At 44.3% G+C, this 19,447-nt stretch overlaps 1 protein-coding gene and 1 pseudogene across 2 annotated transcripts in view; one reads left to right on the plus strand and one right to left on the minus strand.

Annotated features, from left to right (window-relative positions):
- Window positions 1–8,586: 8,586 nt before the first annotated feature.
- On the minus strand, window positions 8,587–9,300 carry LOC128831296 (ras-related GTP-binding protein D-like; annotated as a pseudogene).
- A 7,797-nt stretch (window positions 9,301–17,097) lies between these two features.
- EPB41L4B (erythrocyte membrane protein band 4.1 like 4B) overlaps window positions 17,098–19,447 on the plus strand; it is a 267,846-nt gene continuing 265,496 nt past the window's right edge. Inside the window, exon 1 of one of the 2 annotated variants that reach the window (XM_054019078.1) lies at window positions 17,098–17,940. In XM_054019078.1, the coding sequence (XP_053875053.1) occupies window positions 17,653–17,940 (288 nt within the window). In that variant the 5' untranslated portion in view covers window positions 17,098–17,652. The remainder of the gene's footprint in view (window positions 17,941–19,447) is intronic. The other variant, XM_054019077.1, reaches the window with a different exon arrangement.

Below are 19,447 nucleotides of genomic sequence, written 5' to 3' on the forward strand. Positions count from 1 at the left end.
GCCTTACACAACATGCGGGATGGGGGAACCTAATAATATAACTTTAAGGATTAGCACTAGCTACAAGCAAACAGGTGGCTGGCATACAAAATCTTTACATAAAACTCACTGTGTGCAATCCCATCTTGCCCAGGCACTTTGTTATTAAACCAGTTTAATGTGTCCTGCCTCCCTAAAAGACACAGAGAATATCCACAACTCATCTCCTGTTCTTGGAGAAGGGGTGAAAGAGTCCAGGCCCACTGCTCAGTGGAAGGAAAGAGAAGTGATGCCCCGCTCCCCGCCTAATAAGGATGGTATTAAGATAGACCTGACCCCCGCCCTCCCCGACACTGACAATGGGAGGTGGAGGGGTGAGGGTTGGCAGAGGCATTGTGTGTCCTGGGGAGGAATTGTTGCAAGGCCTAATGTGAGAAATAAGGGTTGTGGAGGAGAAAGAGGGCCACAGGACCTGGTAGAGGCTGCCACAGAGTCCAGTAATTCTGACAAGTTTTGGATCGGTATCCAGACTCTTCTGCAAACCAAATTCTGAGCTGTTTGAGATTTCCTTCTTCATATGTATTTTTGAAATGCTAATGTTGGGGTTTGCTTGATAGTCCCATAACAAATAAAAATCCATTATACTTCTATCATGCCCCCCACTGAGGAGACCTATGGGGTTTTAGGCTTTCTCTCCACATGCCCCTCCTGACTCTGAGACCTGCTGGGCACCAAACTGGCCCCTGGGGCAAGTTAGAGCAGCCAAGGCTGGTCTAACTTGTCCTGATGGGTAGTGGTTGTCAAGGGACCATCTTGCTAGCCAGGATTGCCAGACCACATCGTGCTCCAGCCCCCTCTTGTCCACTAACAAGCCTTCTTGCTTCCTTAGCTGGCACTGGAGCACTCACTCTACCAAAGGGGGCCAATACCAGGGGACTCCTTAGCTGTAGCCATAAATCAGCTTTAGATAACTTTTGTGCTGCTGGAACAGCATGAAGGGCACTTGAGGGGACAAGGATATGGCCCTACAGATTTTCTACTCTCTGAATTTTTTTTTCTCTCTTACCCCTTGAGGTTTTTTCATTTCTCCTTCTCTCCCTCCAATTTCAGTCTCAGATTCTCCTGAAATGTAGGCTTTGAACTGCATTTTCTCATTTTGCTATTTCTTTAATTTCTCGCTGTGTTCCTCTCTCCGCCTGTCTCCTCCACCCCATCCGGTTCCATCAGCAAGACTAAAATAGGCCCTATTCCTGCTGTGGCAAGCCTTATTAGACAATCAAGTTGTTTGATGAGTGAAAGGGCAGGCCTGATTTGACAGTGGGGGTCTCATCAAATGTTGATTAAGGTTGTAAGATGATACATTAGTTGATAGCTAAGATCAATATAATTGCACCAGTGAAACATTAATGATACCTGTGTAACAGGAGCAGTAGAAAAATCTAAAGCTGGGAAGCCAAACACAAATAACCCCCTTGTCAATAAGCGTATCAGCTACACATTATATCAGACTTTAGAATGCGCTTCCCCTTGAAGGGCACTCAGAAGATTCAGCTAGTGCAGAACACAGTTGCCTACCTACATAGATATGCCTCTCACATGAAGAATACTACACAAGCGCCCCCACTGGTGGCACAAACTTCCAGTTTCTTTCCGGATGTTTGATTTAATCTGTAATCAACCCCTATCTGGTTTGTACTTTAACTACCTTAGTAACCACTCGTTGCCCAATGCTCCAGTCCAGCAGTGGAAATCAGCTAGAGCTCTCTCATTGCCAGTCCCTTCTTTACAAATAGGGAGAGTGCTTTTTCAGTGGACAACCTTCAACTCTGGGATCTCCTTCCCCTGTTGCACTGGCAAAGCTCTGGTTTCTGAACCTTAGGGAATGATTATTTATATAGGCTTTTGCTTGAAGGGTTTTGAGTTTCCTCACAGGGTGGCGTTTTCCTTTGAGTTTTTTACTAGAGTGATGTTGTGTCAGTCTAGTTTGTTTTAATGTATGTGATGTTGCAGTCTGTGTGTACTGACTGGCACATTTTAGAATCTGAAGGAATATTTTATTGTGGAGAATGAGTTGATGCACCATACTGCAAAGCTCAGACTGCAGTGTAGCAGGGCCAGAGAAAAAGTTTGCCAGAGTGGTACATCTGAATTCTAGTTTATAGATACTTATATTCCTATCAGCATTGTCAAAAGCCTCATAAGTTAATGCCTAAAGTACACCACTGTTAAAAGTACCCGGGTTTATATCTTTTTGAAGAACTGAAATCCTTTGGGAATGGTGCTGCAGAGAACAGTGTGTGAATTTACAGTGCCCTGCGGGCCGGTGACATCAGGAAGTGACATGTTAAGGTTGGATCAGAACTAGTTTGATTACAATCTCAGTGGTGGGTTGAGAGTGAGTGCTCTGTGCACAGCAATCTGGATGCCACCAACACGGGGCCCAGAACATTAGGGGCTAGCACTGTCCCTCAGCCCAGCAGTTTGCTCCCAGCTGTTTTGCCTTTAAAAACATGTGACATCTTTCTTCCTCTATGTGCCTTTCCCCACCCAAATCCTTGGCTATACAGGAAGTTAGTGCTCTGTCTATGAGGCATGTTCTCCTTTCCCCAATCATACCAGCCGCTACATAGATATGCTTGTATCTTGGGGAATCTGTGGATAAGGAGTAACCCCCCATTTCTTCCAGATGAGAGCAAACCTTCTCCCCAAACAGAAAAACTCATAGGAAATTCCCAGTTGAAGCTCATAGTTTCCTATTTGCCATAAGAGTGCAGCCCTTTCTTCCACACTCCTGTTGGTTGCTTTTCCCTGCTCGTCTTGGTTTACTGACTTACGACAAACATAAGAATTAATGTCACCTCTGAATTTGGCCCTTTGAGGTCTGGCCTCACAACCGCTAATGTTCTGAAGAAGAGCTTGAAGTTTAAGAAGGTTATGTACATTTTAAGTCATATTTACGTGGTACTACCTATTTCCAGATAAACATGGACATTTCTTTTTAAATTTTGCTCTTTAAAATACAGAAGCTGGAGCTGCAATCTTGTGGTGACTGATAGAGTTTCACTTTACTCCCATATCACAATTAAATAAAGTGTCCTAACTATAACCAGAAATGGATAATTAATTTTATTAAAAAGAAGAACAGGAGTACTTGTGGCACCTTAGAGACTAACAAATTTGTTAGTCTCTAAGGTGCCACAAGTACTCCTGTTCTTCTTTTTGCGGATACAGACTAACACGGCTGCTACTCTGAAACCTAATTTTATTAAAGATTTATGGCAAGGTGAATCTCTTCTAAATTCACCCATGTTAGCTTTAACAATTGTGGACTGGTCAAATGGCAGTTAATTTGCTTCTATTTTTACCCCATAGCACATAGCCTTGCCATCAAAGTACTTTTAAAGATGAAGAGCGGGGACAGTCTATGGCAGGATGCTTGGAATATTGAAAGCATCCTTGTGATTGTTTTAAGATCTGGTATCTTGTGAAGCACAGAGCTAAATTTTTTCGTAGTGTGGACCATACCTTTTGCAGAGAGATTGTCTTGTAGGTTACTCCCTCCCATTCAAGATCATGCATAACAACTTCCTTCCCATTCATGATTGCATATTGCCTCCTTGTATCTGAAAGTCTATAATCCGAGCTCTCAAATGGGATAAAGCATTAATTGCTGGGAGTAAACAAGAACTTTGTAAAGTGCTTTGAGATCTGCTGATGTAAATCACTAGGTAAGAGCTAAGTATTATTAATTGTTATTATTATTTTATTATTACTATGGCCTGTGTTTGACACACAGCATCTTAACCTGTGATTTAGTCAGTCTGGCCCTAGATGGGACTCCAAAATATGTGAAGCAGAAATAAATTCATAGAAACCAGATGTAGGAAATGTCTATTTAGGAATATTATGCTTATAAAAATGGAGGTGTATAAACAGACTAGTTTATTCCTGGAAGAATTTTCTTCATTACTGGCACCATATTTAGAGTAATTAATTTTCAGCCAGATTTCTTCACGGCTATAACTTGGATTACACTTACAAGGGAATCTAGGCAACTATAAGGAACTTAAGGAAGCAGCTGCTTCTGTCTCAGCACATTGACATACTAAAATTTCTTAGCAACATGTTACTATATTCCTGAAGCTATCAAATATTGCTATGCAAATATCATAAAAACAATTTTACAGTTTTAACCCTTGAATACATATGGCATCAAGCATCTGTTTTATTTTGATCTGACCAAGATGTGACACCTAGTGCTTTGCTATTATGATGTGAAATTAAGTAATCATGAATTCTGAATAAAAGATATCCTCTCTTTAACCTGGATCACTGTCTGGGTTTCAGATCACCAGAACAATAAATTAATTTTGCTGCATGCCTGGGACTCACTTTGCCACCTTCTTTCCAGCTGATGAAATGCACAGTGTTATCTCCTTCAGATTATGTGACCTCATCTCTTTGGGCCAGGATTCCACATTCCTGTTGAGAAGAGCTTCTAGAAATTTGTGGGAAATTTTTGCCAACTCTACAGAATTTTCTTTTCTAGAATCTGTAGAAATTTAATAGATATATAAAAATACAAGCTCTTCCAAACAAATTCATTAATAAATATTCATGAAAATACTAAATTTGTAAATTATTTATATCTAATTGAACAGTTAAAATAAAATTAACTTTATTTAATATTTTATTGTTTTTTTGTCTTGTTTCTTTAAAAAAAAAAAAAAAAAAAAAACTTACCACCTCATATCTTTCATCTCTACCTCCCCCACTGATCTTCCACTCTCTCCTAGATCTTCTCTCTTCTTCACTACAGTCCCATTTTGATAACAAAAACCTAATATGACAGAACTTGATTTGTGTCTTTAAAATGTGCAACCTTTTCCCCAAGGATGTGATTTCAAATCCAGTCTTACTAGGTAAGCATATCAGCTGGATGCTTAAAATAATGCATAATGCAGTAATTAGTGTTGACATTTAAACTGTCATGTTGAGGTTTCAGACTTAAATTAGTTCATATGAATGGTGCTGTTTATAGCTCTTAGTGCTATCTTTTTCAGTCTGCCTGCAGACTCAGAAAGGTAGTACTGAATTGGTTCACACTCTTCAAAGCTAGAAAATTAATTTTGTTTAAATGGAAGCTTAAGTATTGCAGAAAACATTAGGAATACCAAAAAAAAAACCACCCCAAAAACTTAATGAGGGAACCTAAATTCATCCACTCCACACTCTTAAACTTCTAAGGCAGCTACTGAGAATTTACTTCTCTATGTAGATTATCTTCAGTTCCTGTGAACCAAACAAAATCAAATCATTTGTGGCTATGACAGACCAGAGAACTCAGCTACTGAGCAGGTCGCTTTTAAGAAGAAAACTCTCCAAATCTATGCACCTCAAGGAAGTTTAATTCATGACAAAGGTAAAATTAAAATAAAATGAAATAAGCATCTAACTATATTATTTTCATCCTAGGTCTGAGCCTTTTCCTCTCCTGACTGATAGCTCACAGAGTGGCTTCTCATTTAGGCCCAGTGGACAAATTAGTGTCCCTAATTGGGCCTAGAAGAGGATTGTTCATCAGGGGTTGATGCTCTAGCAAACAGGTTGCTCAGCTATTCTAGGTACTCATCTGCTTGTCTAACAATTAAGATTTGCTTGTTGGAGATCATGTCATATTCACTTCTAGGAATGGCAACCATGGGAATTGACCTTGCTTTGGGACGATAGTAATAGCAAATTGTTTCAGTGAATGCCAAAGAAGCAATAATATAGGTTACTGGGGATTTGGGAGAGTTTTTTTTTCAGCTTGTTGTTAACATTCTCCATAAAGAATAACAGCATGACACCATTTAGAGAGCATTATGAAAATGTTCCTATAGAAAAGTTTACATCAAACCCCCGCAAAAAAAGTTTACACTGCTACACATGAGAATCATGTTAGTCACAATTGAAGAGGATTCTGACTTTCTGATTAATAAAATACCTTAGCCATGGGGAACATCTTAAAATTAAGAAAGTGAGACTGAAAGGAAAAGTGTTTGAGGTCCAGGGTATATTTTCTTTATTTATGTACAGTACTTAGCACAGTGGAGTCTGCCTCCCCCTAGGCATCACAGTACAAATCATTAATAACAAGCATTGCTGATGAGCTCGCCGGGGTTAAAATCGTATACTACTGTTTGTGGGCTGTTTCTTCTGACTAATCCATTTTATAATCAGAATGAACAAAAGTTTATAGTCTCTTACCCTGTGCTTCAACAGAGCTGGTTTCAGTAAGAATGACTCTTTGCAGTACAATGGCAATTGCTAGCTATAGGCTCGGAAATCACTGTTTTCACAGATAATATAATTTCCTTCACTTAATCCATTGTGAGAAGTACCTTTCTAACCCTGACTTTCCTTCCAAATTATTGTGCTAAGGAAAGCTCAGGATTCCCTCATCCATTTAAAAAAAATTGCATAGGAAAGATGACTCCTGATTTCCTCTGATATATGTGACACTGGAATCAAGTCCGATGAGTCTTGTGGTTGGGTCTCTCTAAGTTAGGGGGGACGGGGATAGTATCTATATGTTCAGGAGGTCATGCCCAATATTGCCTCCTGGTATCAAAAGGGAAAGTCCCCTCATTGCCATGCAAGATGGGACCCTTTCTGCAGAGATAACTGCTGTTCCATTGTGTGCGCACACAACTCAGCAGCATGGCATCTGTCATTGTCTGGATTGCCCTGCAATTGCATAGTAGCAGTCATAGACGGGATCTAGAATGAGGTAATACTGCTCTAAGAGTAGAAATCTAGAAGTAGTGCAAGGGACAGTGGCAGGGAAGGTACAGGGCACCACCTCCCTGGTTCTACCCTTTCTGTCTCCTCAATCTGCTGAATGTCTTAAGCATGGGGTGAGGGATGGCAGGTGATTACATGAAGCCCACATTCCTATTTCTATGCTGAAAGAGGACCCTTCCGTACATCTTATTCAACTCAGATTTTAAGTAGGATCAGCAAAGCAGGGACAATTGATTAGTGTTTTCATATGTCAAGGAAACATATTTTACTATTCCAATCTATAATCTCCCTGAATGATTTGTTCAATACCGCCAGGAAAGAAATATGACCATTGTTGTTTCTTCTGTTCTACCATGAGCACTCTGATATTTCTTTGGGATTTTTTCAAAGAGTCTGCTATAAGAGCAATTAAATACCGCACTTGAATGCTCTGATACTTAAAGAATATTGGAAAATTTGGGAGCTTTGAACAAGAAGGCACCTCTTTGGGGACTATACACACATATTAACCTTTTATTTGATGATTCAGAAAAGTTTTCATCAAGCTGGAATTGTATTTCTCATTAGGAAAAATCAGAATGGTAAAAAGGTAGAGCGAGAAAGCAAAAGTAGCCACCAAATAACTATTCAAATAGCTAGTTATTCAATAGCTTACAATATTTCCACATTCCACCAATATCTCAGGCTTTATATTAAGAAGAGATGTCACTCCCCAGTTCCATGCTTGTGTAATACAGTGTCATCGCCTCCTTCCTTCAGGGCATTCTGGGAACTGCAGCTACTGAGAACCCTCCAGTTCCCTCCCCCTGCCCCTGTCTTGTGAGCTGGGCTGTGTCAGGCACAGTGGCCCCTACTGGCAGCCAACATCTTTGCAGCCCACTTGTGTGGAGAAAAAAAGGAAATTCTGTGCATCCAACATTAATTTCTGCAAAAGTCTGCATTGCGCAGTGGCACAGAATTCCCCCAGGAGTACATGGGTTCACAGATAGTCCCCTTGGGCATTCCAGTTCATTTTGCCACCTAGACAAGCTGGACTTAGAGATAGTTGGTTGCCATACACCAAAGATCACAAACTATTCAGGTTGCTTCCAGTCCCAAGAGACCAGTTACTTACCCCAGGTCAATTTGTACATTAGATCTCTCATCAAAGACAATGCTTGTAGCCAGTCCCATAATAAATTAACTAAAGATTTATTAATTAGGAAAAAGAAAGGAGAGTGTTAATACAAGATTAAAGCAGGCAAACATATGTACACGGATGAGTTACAGTTTTTGGTTTTAAAAGGTGACAGAGTTGTAGTAATCTGTCAGCTCTGAATGTCTTTTAGGGCTAACCCAGATTGACCTTAGGGATCTCTGCTTCTGTTTCATAAACTTCAGCACTGTGAGAGTCCTAACAGCAGAATAGAATGAAAAAAATTCTTCTCAGCTATTTTTATATCCTTCTTCCAGAATTCAAGCTAATCGGATGAGCCCTTTTGCAAGTAGCCCCTTCATGGGTATGAAGGGGCAATTAACAAAGTTCTAGAACTGTGATGTCCCACACTGTGATGTCCCCCATTTACTTTTGATACCTTCTTGATGGTTAGGAGATGAGTCCTCTTGACTGAGTTTACAGTTTCAGAGCCAACATTTTTAGTCATAAAGCAAAAACTCAAATATTATGTTATAGCATGTGATAAAGATATTATAAGTGAAATTAATGCATGCAGCAACTAACAAACATTTCATAAACACTAAACACATTTTTATGGTTAAAAAATGTATTGAACTTATACTAACACGTAAGTGCAACAAACTGGTTTCCAGCAATGAATTTGTCAGTGCTCGGCTGTGGCCTAAAGCCTTGGCAAGAGCTGGCATCTGGTCAGCCAGCATCACACTCACTACTTTCATTCTCATTTCAAATATTTCATGTGCGCCCTTGCGAAAACAATGGAAGTTGCAGTCTATTAATCATTAGCTCATAAGTTTGCATATCCACTGGAGTACTGTCAGTTGCAATATACATTTTCCTGACGACATCAAATAAAAATGCTTTCTCAGTCCCAAAATTTGAAATGAAGAGGTTATATAGGTTTTCTAGCATTGAGAGCTGCGGAATCAATTTCTATACTACTTTGCTAAGGCCTTCAAATATAGAATTGATCATATATGTTTGTCAGATAAAAGCTGAGGTGAATTTTCTCCAATCTATCATCTGTAAGGTCATCAATTGCCATCTGATGAATGCCACTTTGGATTTCAATCTTGTGATCACCAGACAAACCATCCATTTTCTGAACAAAGATTTTAAAATTGATGTCTGTATTCACTTTATATACTGGGGTCATGGTGAGATGCAACTTAGCCAAAGCTTCCATGTAATCATCCAGAGAATCAATGACAAACAGCAGTGCCCCAATGTCTCTGCAAATCATCTCATAGTCATGGAGGGTCAAAAAAGAAGTCAATTTGCCCAGGCAAGTCCCATATTACATTTCATGATCTCTGGTCTCCAGCTCTCCTCTAAGAAAGAATCAACCTTGTCTCCATTATCTGCTAGCCCAACATTAGTATTTTCCTCCTTCTCTTTCCTAGAGCTTCCTTATTGCCTGACTCATCCTGGCCATGCTCCTCTCACCCACATGGCTCCCTGCTGAGCCAACTCCCCATCTATATGCCACTCCTTTGACATGAATAGCTACATTCTGAGGTGAGTGGGACATTTAGTCCTTGCTAGATTTTCTATTTGGACTGCCACAACAGGTGCCAAGTGTTTTGCAGATGCTTGTTCAGTAGGAAGTGGACTGAGTCCACCAAATCATTTTGTACAATCCTCAGACAGGTAATAATGTTATTTATTTATTCACATTTCTAAAATATGCTGATCACACTCTAAGCGTATGCGCAATTTCGGAAAAAAAGCCCAATTAAAGTGCAGCTTTCCTTTGTGATAATGTACATTCACGTTCTATGTTCACTGTCTCTTTCTGTATCAAATGTGCTGAGTTTATAAAGTTGTTAATTGACAACACTGCCAGTTAAATTGGGGTCCTTCCTTCCTACACATCATCAGGAGTAGTAAGGGTGCTACAGGTCAAACAAGATGATTATGTCGAGCTTCTAAACATCTTTTTAGATTTTCCTCCTCTGCGACAAATATATTTTCTTTTAGCCTTAGTGTAATGCGTATGAATTATATTTTCACCTTGGCTGTATTTCTAGGATTATTTCAACAAACGGTGAAAGTTCCCAACTGTTTTCACTATCAGTTAACACTGAAACATCCTTTCTGAGTTGCTGCAGAATTCAGTATAGCACTGCTGCATATATCAAAGGGGGATTTGCTGTGTTATTTAGGTCTCATGTGCCTCATAGCAAAAAGGGCCTTGAATTTATTTCTGTGTGGTGATATGATTAAAAGACACATATCTGCCATTAGAAAAGATCATCTGTGCTGGGTACAGATCAAGGAGGCATCAGTGTTTTAGCCTTTAGTGATCATTTGTACATATTTTGAGTAAAGTACCTTTTAAGCTCATTTGAAGGCTATAATTAAAAGAGCACATTGGTCAAAGGTCATCTTTTTTAAATGAGTTTCTGATATTATTGCAGTTTTAGATAGTCTTGAATGCTTTTATTTAGCTCTAATGATGAGATTCCTAGGCTTGAAAATAATTTCTTTGAACTGACTCATATAAAAATCAGTACAATAAACTGATGAAAACCTCAGCTGCTGTAATACTCATAAACTAACTAGTGTTGGGCCTGTTCAGTAGATGGACTGGAGACATGAAAAAACATGTAGTCAGCAGGGAACATTTTTCCTTTTAGGGACTTGCCTACATGGAAAAGTTTCACCAGCTATGCAGGTACAGTTAAACCACAATAGTTATACCGGTATAACCCTGCTTGGACACACATATCCAGCAAAAAAAGTGCCTGTTGCCATCTTATCCTAAACCACTTCCAAAGCAACATAAACTAAACTAGAAGTTTATCTTGGAATAAGAGTGTCCACCTGAGTTATATTGGTATAACAGTTTAAATTCACACCTCACCTTATGCCAGTATAACTTCCCATGTAGACAAGCCTTAGCTTAGTGTTGAATCAGTTGGAGGAGGCTTCTGATAATACAAAATCAAACTCCGGACCACCTGTCAGGTCATTAAAGAGTCTATGGTACATTTTGTAAGCATAGAAGTATTAGCCCCAGTGTCCTTGCCAAATTATGATTTGCATAATTCAATCAATGGTGACCCGTTGGGGGGAGGGGGGGGGGGTCGAAGGGTCACATGACCCTCCTCAAAATACCCTGGGGGGGGAGGGGGGAAGCTGGGGAGATGAAGGGGCAGGGCCAGAGCTGGAAGGGAAGAGGCAGGGCCAGAACCTCTCCTCTTCTGGCCATGCTGCCTGGTGTGGCATGCAGCGGCTGCACTCTCCCAGGCAGCCTCTGGCCATGCTGCCTGCCTGGGACAGCCCAGAGGCTGCCTGGGAGAGAGCAGCCGCTGCATGCCATACCACAGGCAGCGTCCCAGGCAAGCAGTGTGGCCGGAGGCTGCCTGGGAGAGTGCATTAGTGGCTCCACACATGCCAGGGGGACTGGAGCAGAGCTCCCCCCACCAGCTAATGTGGGATGGGGAGGGGACGGGGAGAGCGTGGGGCCCTTGGGCTGGGAGCAGGGCTGGGACAAGTCACGTGAGAGGGTCACGTGGGGGGGCGAGGATGAGTCACATGGGGAGGTCATATGCCCCCTTTACCTGGTGCCTCTTTGTGTCCCTCCCACTAAGTCACTTCTCTTCATTTCAATTTTAAAAGAGATTTTGTATTGGACTCTGCTGTTAAACAGCTGCTGCGTTTCAGTGTTGGGTGAAGTGGTTCTATGTATAGGTTGCCCATCAGGATTTTTTTCCTTCTAATTAAATGGCTTTGAGGATCTTTTTGGATGAAAGGTGGCATATAAATGCAACTTACTCTAAGCCTTGTAACATATAGTTATCTTTGAAAAAACAACAAGGAGTCCGGTGGCACCTTAAAGACTAACAGATTTATTTGGGCATAAGCTTTCGTGAGTAAAAACCTCACTTCTTCGGATGCATAGAGTGAAAGTTACAGATGCAGGCATTATTATACTGACACACGAAAAAAAGGGAGTTACCTCACAAGTGTTGACAGGGCCAATTCAATCAGCATGGATGTTCTCCACTCCCAATAATTGATGAGGAGATGTCAATGCCAGGAGAGGGAAATTTGCTTTTGTAGTGAGCCAGCCACTCCCAGTCCCTATTCAAGTCCAAATTAATGGTGTTTAATTTTCAAATTAATTTTAGTTCTGCAGTTTCTCTTTAAAGTCTGTTTTTGAAGTTTTTTTTGTTCAAGTATGGCTACTTTTAAATCTGTTATAGAATATCCAGGGAGATTGAAGTGTTGTCCTACTGGCTTTTGTATGTTACCATTCCTGATGTCTGATTTGTGTCCATTTATTCTTTTACGTGGAGACTGTCCGGTTTGGCCAATGTACATGGCAGAGGGGCATTGCTGGCACATGATGACATATATGCCATTAATGGATGTGCAGGTGAATGAGTCCCTGATGCTGCTGCTGATATGGTTGGGTCCTCTGATGGTGTCGCTAGAGTAAATATGGGGACAGAGTAGGCAACGAGGTTTGTTACAGGGATTGGTTCCTGAGTTAGTGTTTCTGTGGTGTTTGCAAATTTAACACCATTAATTTGGGCTTGAATAGTCACTGGGAGTGGCTGGCTCACTACAAAAGCAACTTTCCCTCTCCTGGCATTGACATCTCCTCATCAATTATTGGGAGTGGACTACACCCACCCTGATTGAATTGGCCCTGTCAGCACTGGTAGGGTAACTCCCTTCTCTTCATGTGTCAGTATAATAATGCCTGCATCTGTAATTTTCACTCCATGCATCTGAAGAAGTGGGTTTTTACCCATGAAAGCTTATACCCAAATAAATCTGTTAGTTTTTAAGGTGTCATTGGAGTCCTCGTTGTTTTTGTGGATACAGACTAACATGGCTACCCCTCTGATATTATAGTTACCTTTGCATTTTCCTCTTGGTGTGTGTCTGTGTACAAAGCAATTCAGAAATAGGGTAATATTAGGCATATTCACATAACTGACATGGTGTTTGGGAAAGTAAACAAACATGTGACTGCGATGCACCACAGGAAGATCATAACTCGAGGGCTGTCATGCTAAACAGCATCTCCTTCAATGACTTTTTTCCAAACTAGTTTCATTGTTGTCAATGGGGTTAGCACAATCAACAAATTCTCAAACCTAAAAGACCAAATAATCTTCATATCTTCTAAAGATCTCTCTTTCTAGTTTTATTAACACAGACAATGGGTCCATACTATGTGTGTGTGTTGTTTGAGCCCTTTTGTGCAAGTTGCTTTTAAGGAGGACTGAAAGCTGAAACATATTCTAGCAAAAGCTTGCAAAATGTCCCAATTTATTTTCTCAGTAAAGACACACAAAATTTTTACCAAATTGCAGAAAAAGAAAATCTAGCTATGTGCAATTTAAATTTAGTACTCTTCTTTTTTACATAGTGAAAGTCTGGCAGAGCAGCAAAATCCACAAATGTGTAGACTGTGACACAAAATAAGAAAAGAAAGAGGTCTCTAATTTTTAGACAGTGCATATAATACCACAATAAAATTATCTTAATTAGGACATCCAATAGTAGCTGTCTCCATTAAGAAGTGGTGTCTTTTTTTTTAAACAGACAGACACTTAAATTGAAACAAAATACTGAATGAAATTACACAAATAGAAATACTTTTACTACATTTCATCGTTGTTTATTTGGTAATGGTTACTACGTCACAAGTGATTACACACCACTTACCCTCTTGGCACTGCCCAAATGCCACTAAGGGGCTTTTTTGCAAATACTGGCCCAATTAAACTGCAGTTATTTCTACTCATGCAGTTATGCTAATTTGGTTTCCTGGGGGCTGTCCATAGGAACACAAGAATTGCTATACTGGATCAGACACATGCTCCATCTAGTCCACTATTCTGTCTCCGGCAGTGACTGGTACCAGATGCTTCAGAGTAAGGTATAAGAACCCCACAGTAGGAAGAAGTCCCATCTAAGGGGCTATCTTGATTAAGATTATACTGCAATGTACACCTTTATAGCAGTGTCAATCTGAGCATCTCAAAGTGTTTTTCAATATTGTTTAAGCTTTTTATTGCTCCTGTGAGGTAGGTATGGAATCCCCATCACTGGAGGTTTTTAAGAACAGGATGGATAAACATCTGTCAGGGATGGTCTAGTTTTACTTAATCCTGCCTCAAAGCAGGGGCTGGAATTGATGACCTTTTGAGGTCTTGTCTAACACCTACATTTCTATGATTCTAAGAGGAATATCTTCACCCACAAATAAGTTGCAGCCACCTTGAGGATGGAGCGCAGCAGATGTTTAACAGCACATGGTATCACTTGAGGGCATGTCCACTCAAAACTGAAAGGGGAATGTGGGCAGGCAGAATGTAACATTTCTATAATTCTCAGAGTGCTGGTTACTGAATCACCAGCATCACTTCCTGCAGCAACCAGGTCTCCTTTGAAGGACTCTTAACCACATACTGATCAGGTTCAACCTTGCATCATTTAGGAGATCTGATGGAATCACAGCATGTGTGTGGCTCCTTTATAACAGTACTGTTTCTCTTTAGTGTAGCCACTGTACAATATTTTGTATGCTGGTAGTGAAAGTCAAGCAGGTATAATTCATATAACCCTCTGATTGATTAGGGTTTAAAAAAGATGTTCATACTTTCCCCCCGCAAACGGCTTGTTTCTCAGGGGCTGCAGGAAGATGCTTGTGGCTCACAAAGTCAGAGTTGCCCACCCTTCCACCATGTCCCATCTCCATCCCCGACATGCTGTCTCTCCCTTTACACCAGGGATGAGGATCATTCCGGAGGTAGGAGAGCCACCACTGCCAGATTTCTGTCACTTTAAGAGTATTTTGTGCTGCTTATGTAGTGTAAAGTGGTCTTACTGGACTGGAGAATCTGCCTTGTAATGTTCACAGAAGAAAGAACCCTAACCTATGTGATTTGACGATTCCTAATAATGGCAAACTTGGGAAATACAAAGAAATGCAAATTGAAGTCTGCAAATATAATCTCTAGTAGTACTGGATGAAGAAAAGAGACATGCACCTCCCCATTTCCAGCAATGCTGCTTTAAATAACTATAGAGTTGGGGGAAATATCAGCCCAAATATCTTGCTAATCCAATGATTTTTTTTTTTACCAGAGTGAGCACTTCAGGTCTGAGCCCCTTGTGTAGTGTGGAACAATGGGAGGAGATGCAGAGCTGCTGCTACTAGATAATTTAGCAGTGATGTCCAAGCCCTTTAGTGCAAGAAAATGCTTTACATCCATTTGTTCTAATGATGCAAGGTGGATGAATGGAATTGTGCCCTTTGTTGCTTTCACAAGAAATGATGTACTGACAATATTTTAAACATAGGGCTTCTACAAATGTCCCCCCCTCCAGCCATACTAAATGCTGACACCAGGCTGCGGTGTTTGTAGAGAGAATGGGTGAAGGATTTTATTCAAAACTATTTATTTGATTTGTAGCCATAACCAAGGAAGGAGGACTGCTGTTTAGCCTGAAAAGTAAAGGAAGAGGTGGGAAATTCAGGAGAATGCCCTCCCCTTGGGAATTATTATTTTTTAAAATACACAGTGATGATTCTGAAGGCAGTATTTGTATGTGACCTAAGAATGTGATTTTTGCAGGAGTGACTTAATAGTGTCTAGGGGATGGGTACATTTAATCAGAAACAGAGAAATTTCTCTTATCTTCCCTTCAATTATTTAGTGAAATTTTAACAAGGTGTTCCCAAGTGTCCCCTCTCTAGCACTACCCTGGATACAAGATGTACTATGCATGTCCTTGATCTATCCCATTTCTGTGAACGTGCATCAGGTCCTTCTCAGATGGCCTGGACTGCTTTCAAAAATACTGTGTGTATGTTATTATTTCCTGCTGCCCTCATTTTTATTCACTCATTTTCTCAGTCCACTTTCCCATTTTATCTCTTCCCTCTGGTCCTTAAGGTTTCCATAAGTGTCTAGATATTATCCTCCCTCCTCCACCATAGGTTTATTACTGTCCCAGATCAGCTATGAGTGTCCTGCAGCTATCTAAGACACCGGGTCTCAACTTGAGGGCTGCACACTGGTGTTTGGTGTGGCAGGGCCGGCTTTAGGCCAATTCCACCAATTCCCCCGAATCGGGCCCCGCGCCTAAGAGGGCCCCGTGCCCAGTGGCAGGGCTGCCGGGGTGGGGGCAAGTGGCCAAGAATCCCTTCCCTGGCTAGAGGCTCCTTTTTAATTTTTACTCACCCGGCAGCGCTCCGGGTCTTCGGTGACACTTCAGCGGCGGGTCCTTCACTCGCTCTGGGTCTTCGGCAGCAGGTCCTTCAGTGCCACCAAAGACCCGGAGCGAGTGAAGGACAAACTGCCGAAGACTACTAGTGCTGCCCGGTTAGTACAAGCCCCAGATGTTTTTTTTACATGTTTTTTCTTTTTTCAGTCATCCTTGCCGGGGCCCCGTTCGAATCGGGCCCCGCACTTCCTAAAGCCGGCTCTGGGTGTGTGTGATAGTGATGGGGGTGGAGGGGGGAAAAGCTGACCAACTTTATGGCTGGATGAAAGGGGGTTCTGAATCCATGGTAGGGGGAACCTGGAACGTTTTTCTCTTGTAACATGATTACAATATGGAAATTAACTTAGCAAACTGCCCTACCAGGCGCTGGCGCAGCTGTCCCTTTGATCTGAAGCCTCTGGGCAGAGCAGGGAGCAGTGTTTACTACAGGTATTGCGGGCGGAGGGCAGATGCAGTGACATGTTCTCTAGCTTCACCTGCTGCCTTTGCCCCGGCATTTTAGCAGCTAGAAGCAGTGCTCGCCATCGGTCCTGTGGTGTAGGAGCCGCACCGGCACAGTGCAGGAGTAAGGGGAGGAGGCGAGAGACAAGGGACAGCCCGAGACTGGGCGAAGGGGGTAATGAAATAACAGCGGGGAGGAGCAAGGCTGGATCGCGGCCTGAATTACACACAACAACCAAACTCTAATAGATTTCCTCGTCTCGCTCTCCCCTTCCTCCCCCCGCCTCCCGCAACTTTGCAGTGTCAGTTTGGAGCACACATGTCTCGTCCCGCCCCAGAGGTCCCAGCCGCCTCCCCATGGCAGCGAGGGTCAATAGAGGGCAGCAGGCAGCTGCCTTCCCAGTGCACAGGGCAGGCAAGGTGGGAATTTCCGAGCTCGCAGGTGAAACGCTGCGCTTGAACCTTCCTCCGCCTCCCCAGCCCGGCCGCTGCCCCCCGTCCCTCCCTGGCCGGAGGTGGAGCGGGGGCAGTCCCGGCGCAGGCGCCCTCCCCGCTCTGAGCGTGTGCGCGCGCCCTGCCGGAGCGGGGAGCAGGTGGGAGCCCGGCAGCCCCGCGGGGCGAGTACCTCGGCGCCTCAGGGCAGAGTGGCGGCGCAGACTCGGCGGGCAGCCGGGCGGGCGCCGGGGCTAGCAGCGCCAGTGCACGGGCGGCCGCCGCGGGACCTTTCCCCCAGCCGCCGCCACTACAGGTTGCATCGCGCTCCGCCTCAGCAGCAGCAGCTCCCCCTGGCCGCCCCGCGGCGCGGCTCCCGCTGCAGGAGGGGCTGCATCTCCCCCGCCCCCTTCTCTCTGCCGGGCGGCGCTGCAGAGGGCGGAGCTGGGAGCCGGGGAGGGCTGGCCCCGGTGCCTGGCTCCCGGCGGGCGGCGCTGCTGGGTTGCTCTGGGAGGCTCCCCGGGGCTGGGCGCGGAGCTGCGGGCTCGGGGGTGTGAGCGGCCGGGTAGGGCGCCCCCAGGATGCTGCGGTTCCTGCGCAGGACCTTTGGCCGGCGGTCGATGCAGCGCTACGGGCGAGGAGCTGGACGTGGAGCCGGGCGAGGAGGCGCCTTTGGGGCGGGGGACGAGCGGGACGGGGGGCTGAGAGGAGCCGTCGCCGCGGAGGGGTTCCCCTCTTCCCCGCACCCCGGAGGAGCTGGGCACAGCGCCGGAGCCGCCGTCCACATCCCGGCGGCCGGAGACAGCAAAGCGGCGCTGCACTGCCGGGTCCTCCTGCTGGACGGGACCGACGTTAACGTGGAGCTGCCGGTGAGTACCAAGCTGTAGCCCCCCAGTACCGCGCTGCAGCCCCCCGTGAGTACCACACACTTGTCTACACGCGCACTCCTCCCTCCCCGATAGATGCACCTTGTGGAGCCCCTTGACACGCCCCTGCCCCCCAGCGTGCGTTACATGCACCTGCCCTCCAGGTGACTAGACTGGCGGCCCCTGTTTGCCCCTCTCCTTTCCCCGGGGGCTCCCTCTTCCACTCGGTACAAACCACCCGCATCTGCTTCTCCCTCCCCGGCAGTGCGTACGGAGGAAACACCCACCTGTTCCCCTCCCCCCGTGAGCTGCACCTGCTCCTCACCCCCGGGACTGCCACGATCCCTGGGCTAGGGCGCTCGGGGTGTGTGTGTGCCCGGTGGGGGCGTGCTGCATAGGCAGGGGGAGCCGCCATCTCCTCCCTCTCTCCCCCGCGCATCTGAGCTGCTACATTGTAATGGCTTCGTGCTCATGTTAATGCCGTTTGTGTGCCCCCCCCCAAGTGATGGGGGGGATCCGCGGTGCAAGGGGCCTGGGGATGTGTGGGGCGCTGTAGTTGCCCCCTTGGGGTTTCTGCCTTTCCTGTTTCCTCCCGCCTCGGTTCAGTAAGAGGCGGTCACTGCGCCTATAGTCCGCACCTGTAGCTCTGCAGGGAAAAGCAAAGAGCCGGGCTTGTCTCTGGGGTCACGCCGCTGGTTCAGGCCCCTTTGGCCGGGGGGGCGGCTTGTTGTGTTTGGGGGGCGGGGGTCGCATCTGGTGTTCGCCGTGCGGCGCTATTCGGGGAGGGAGCGAGTAAGCCCCCCCCCCCAACTTCTTTGCGGTTCCTGGCAGGCGATAAGCCTGGCTGTCTAAAGTGCAGGAACGGCTCCGTATTAGGCCTGGTAATGTCTCACACCCAGGTGCACGCTGACATTTCCGACTGAAGTTGCAGGATTGCTGTGTCAGACTGTGCCAACGTTGTACCTTATGACTGAGGCATAATTTTCTCCTTGTCCCGCACGGGTATCGCTCTTACGGGGGGGGTTCTCTCTGCGGTGAATACACAAGGGTAGTAGCGGCGTAGGTAACTACAAGGGTCCTCGGTTTCTTGTACAGACACGTCTCTCTTCTCAGCTTTACCCGGCTGCGCGCGGCATTCTCTGCACCTCTCTGAAACATGCTGCTGAGAGATCCACTGGGATCTGCTGCTGCCTTGACTTTAACAGAGTTCAGCTGAAAATTGAATTCTTGACAGCCCATAGTTGGGTTGCTTTGAGCTGCTACAGCTCACCCAACTCTGGGAGTTAAGTACTATGGTATTAGATTTGCATTTCTTATAAATTATAATACATTTTGCAAGTCCTCTTTTTTTGGTTGTTTGTGGACTGTCCCTTTTTTTAATTACAAACTTCGAAGCTTGTTCCTGAGTTCTTCTTATGATGCCATCAGTGAGGTTTATTTCAATGTAACTATGTTTGTACATGGCATGGTTTCAGGGGTCGTTTTTAAATAACAGTAATATTAAAAATAT

Source organism: Malaclemys terrapin, chromosome 2 (genome assembly GCF_027887155.1).
Source record: "Malaclemys terrapin pileata isolate rMalTer1 chromosome 2, rMalTer1.hap1, whole genome shotgun sequence".
In the NCBI taxonomy this organism is placed as follows: Eukaryota; Metazoa; Chordata; order Testudines; family Emydidae; genus Malaclemys; species Malaclemys terrapin.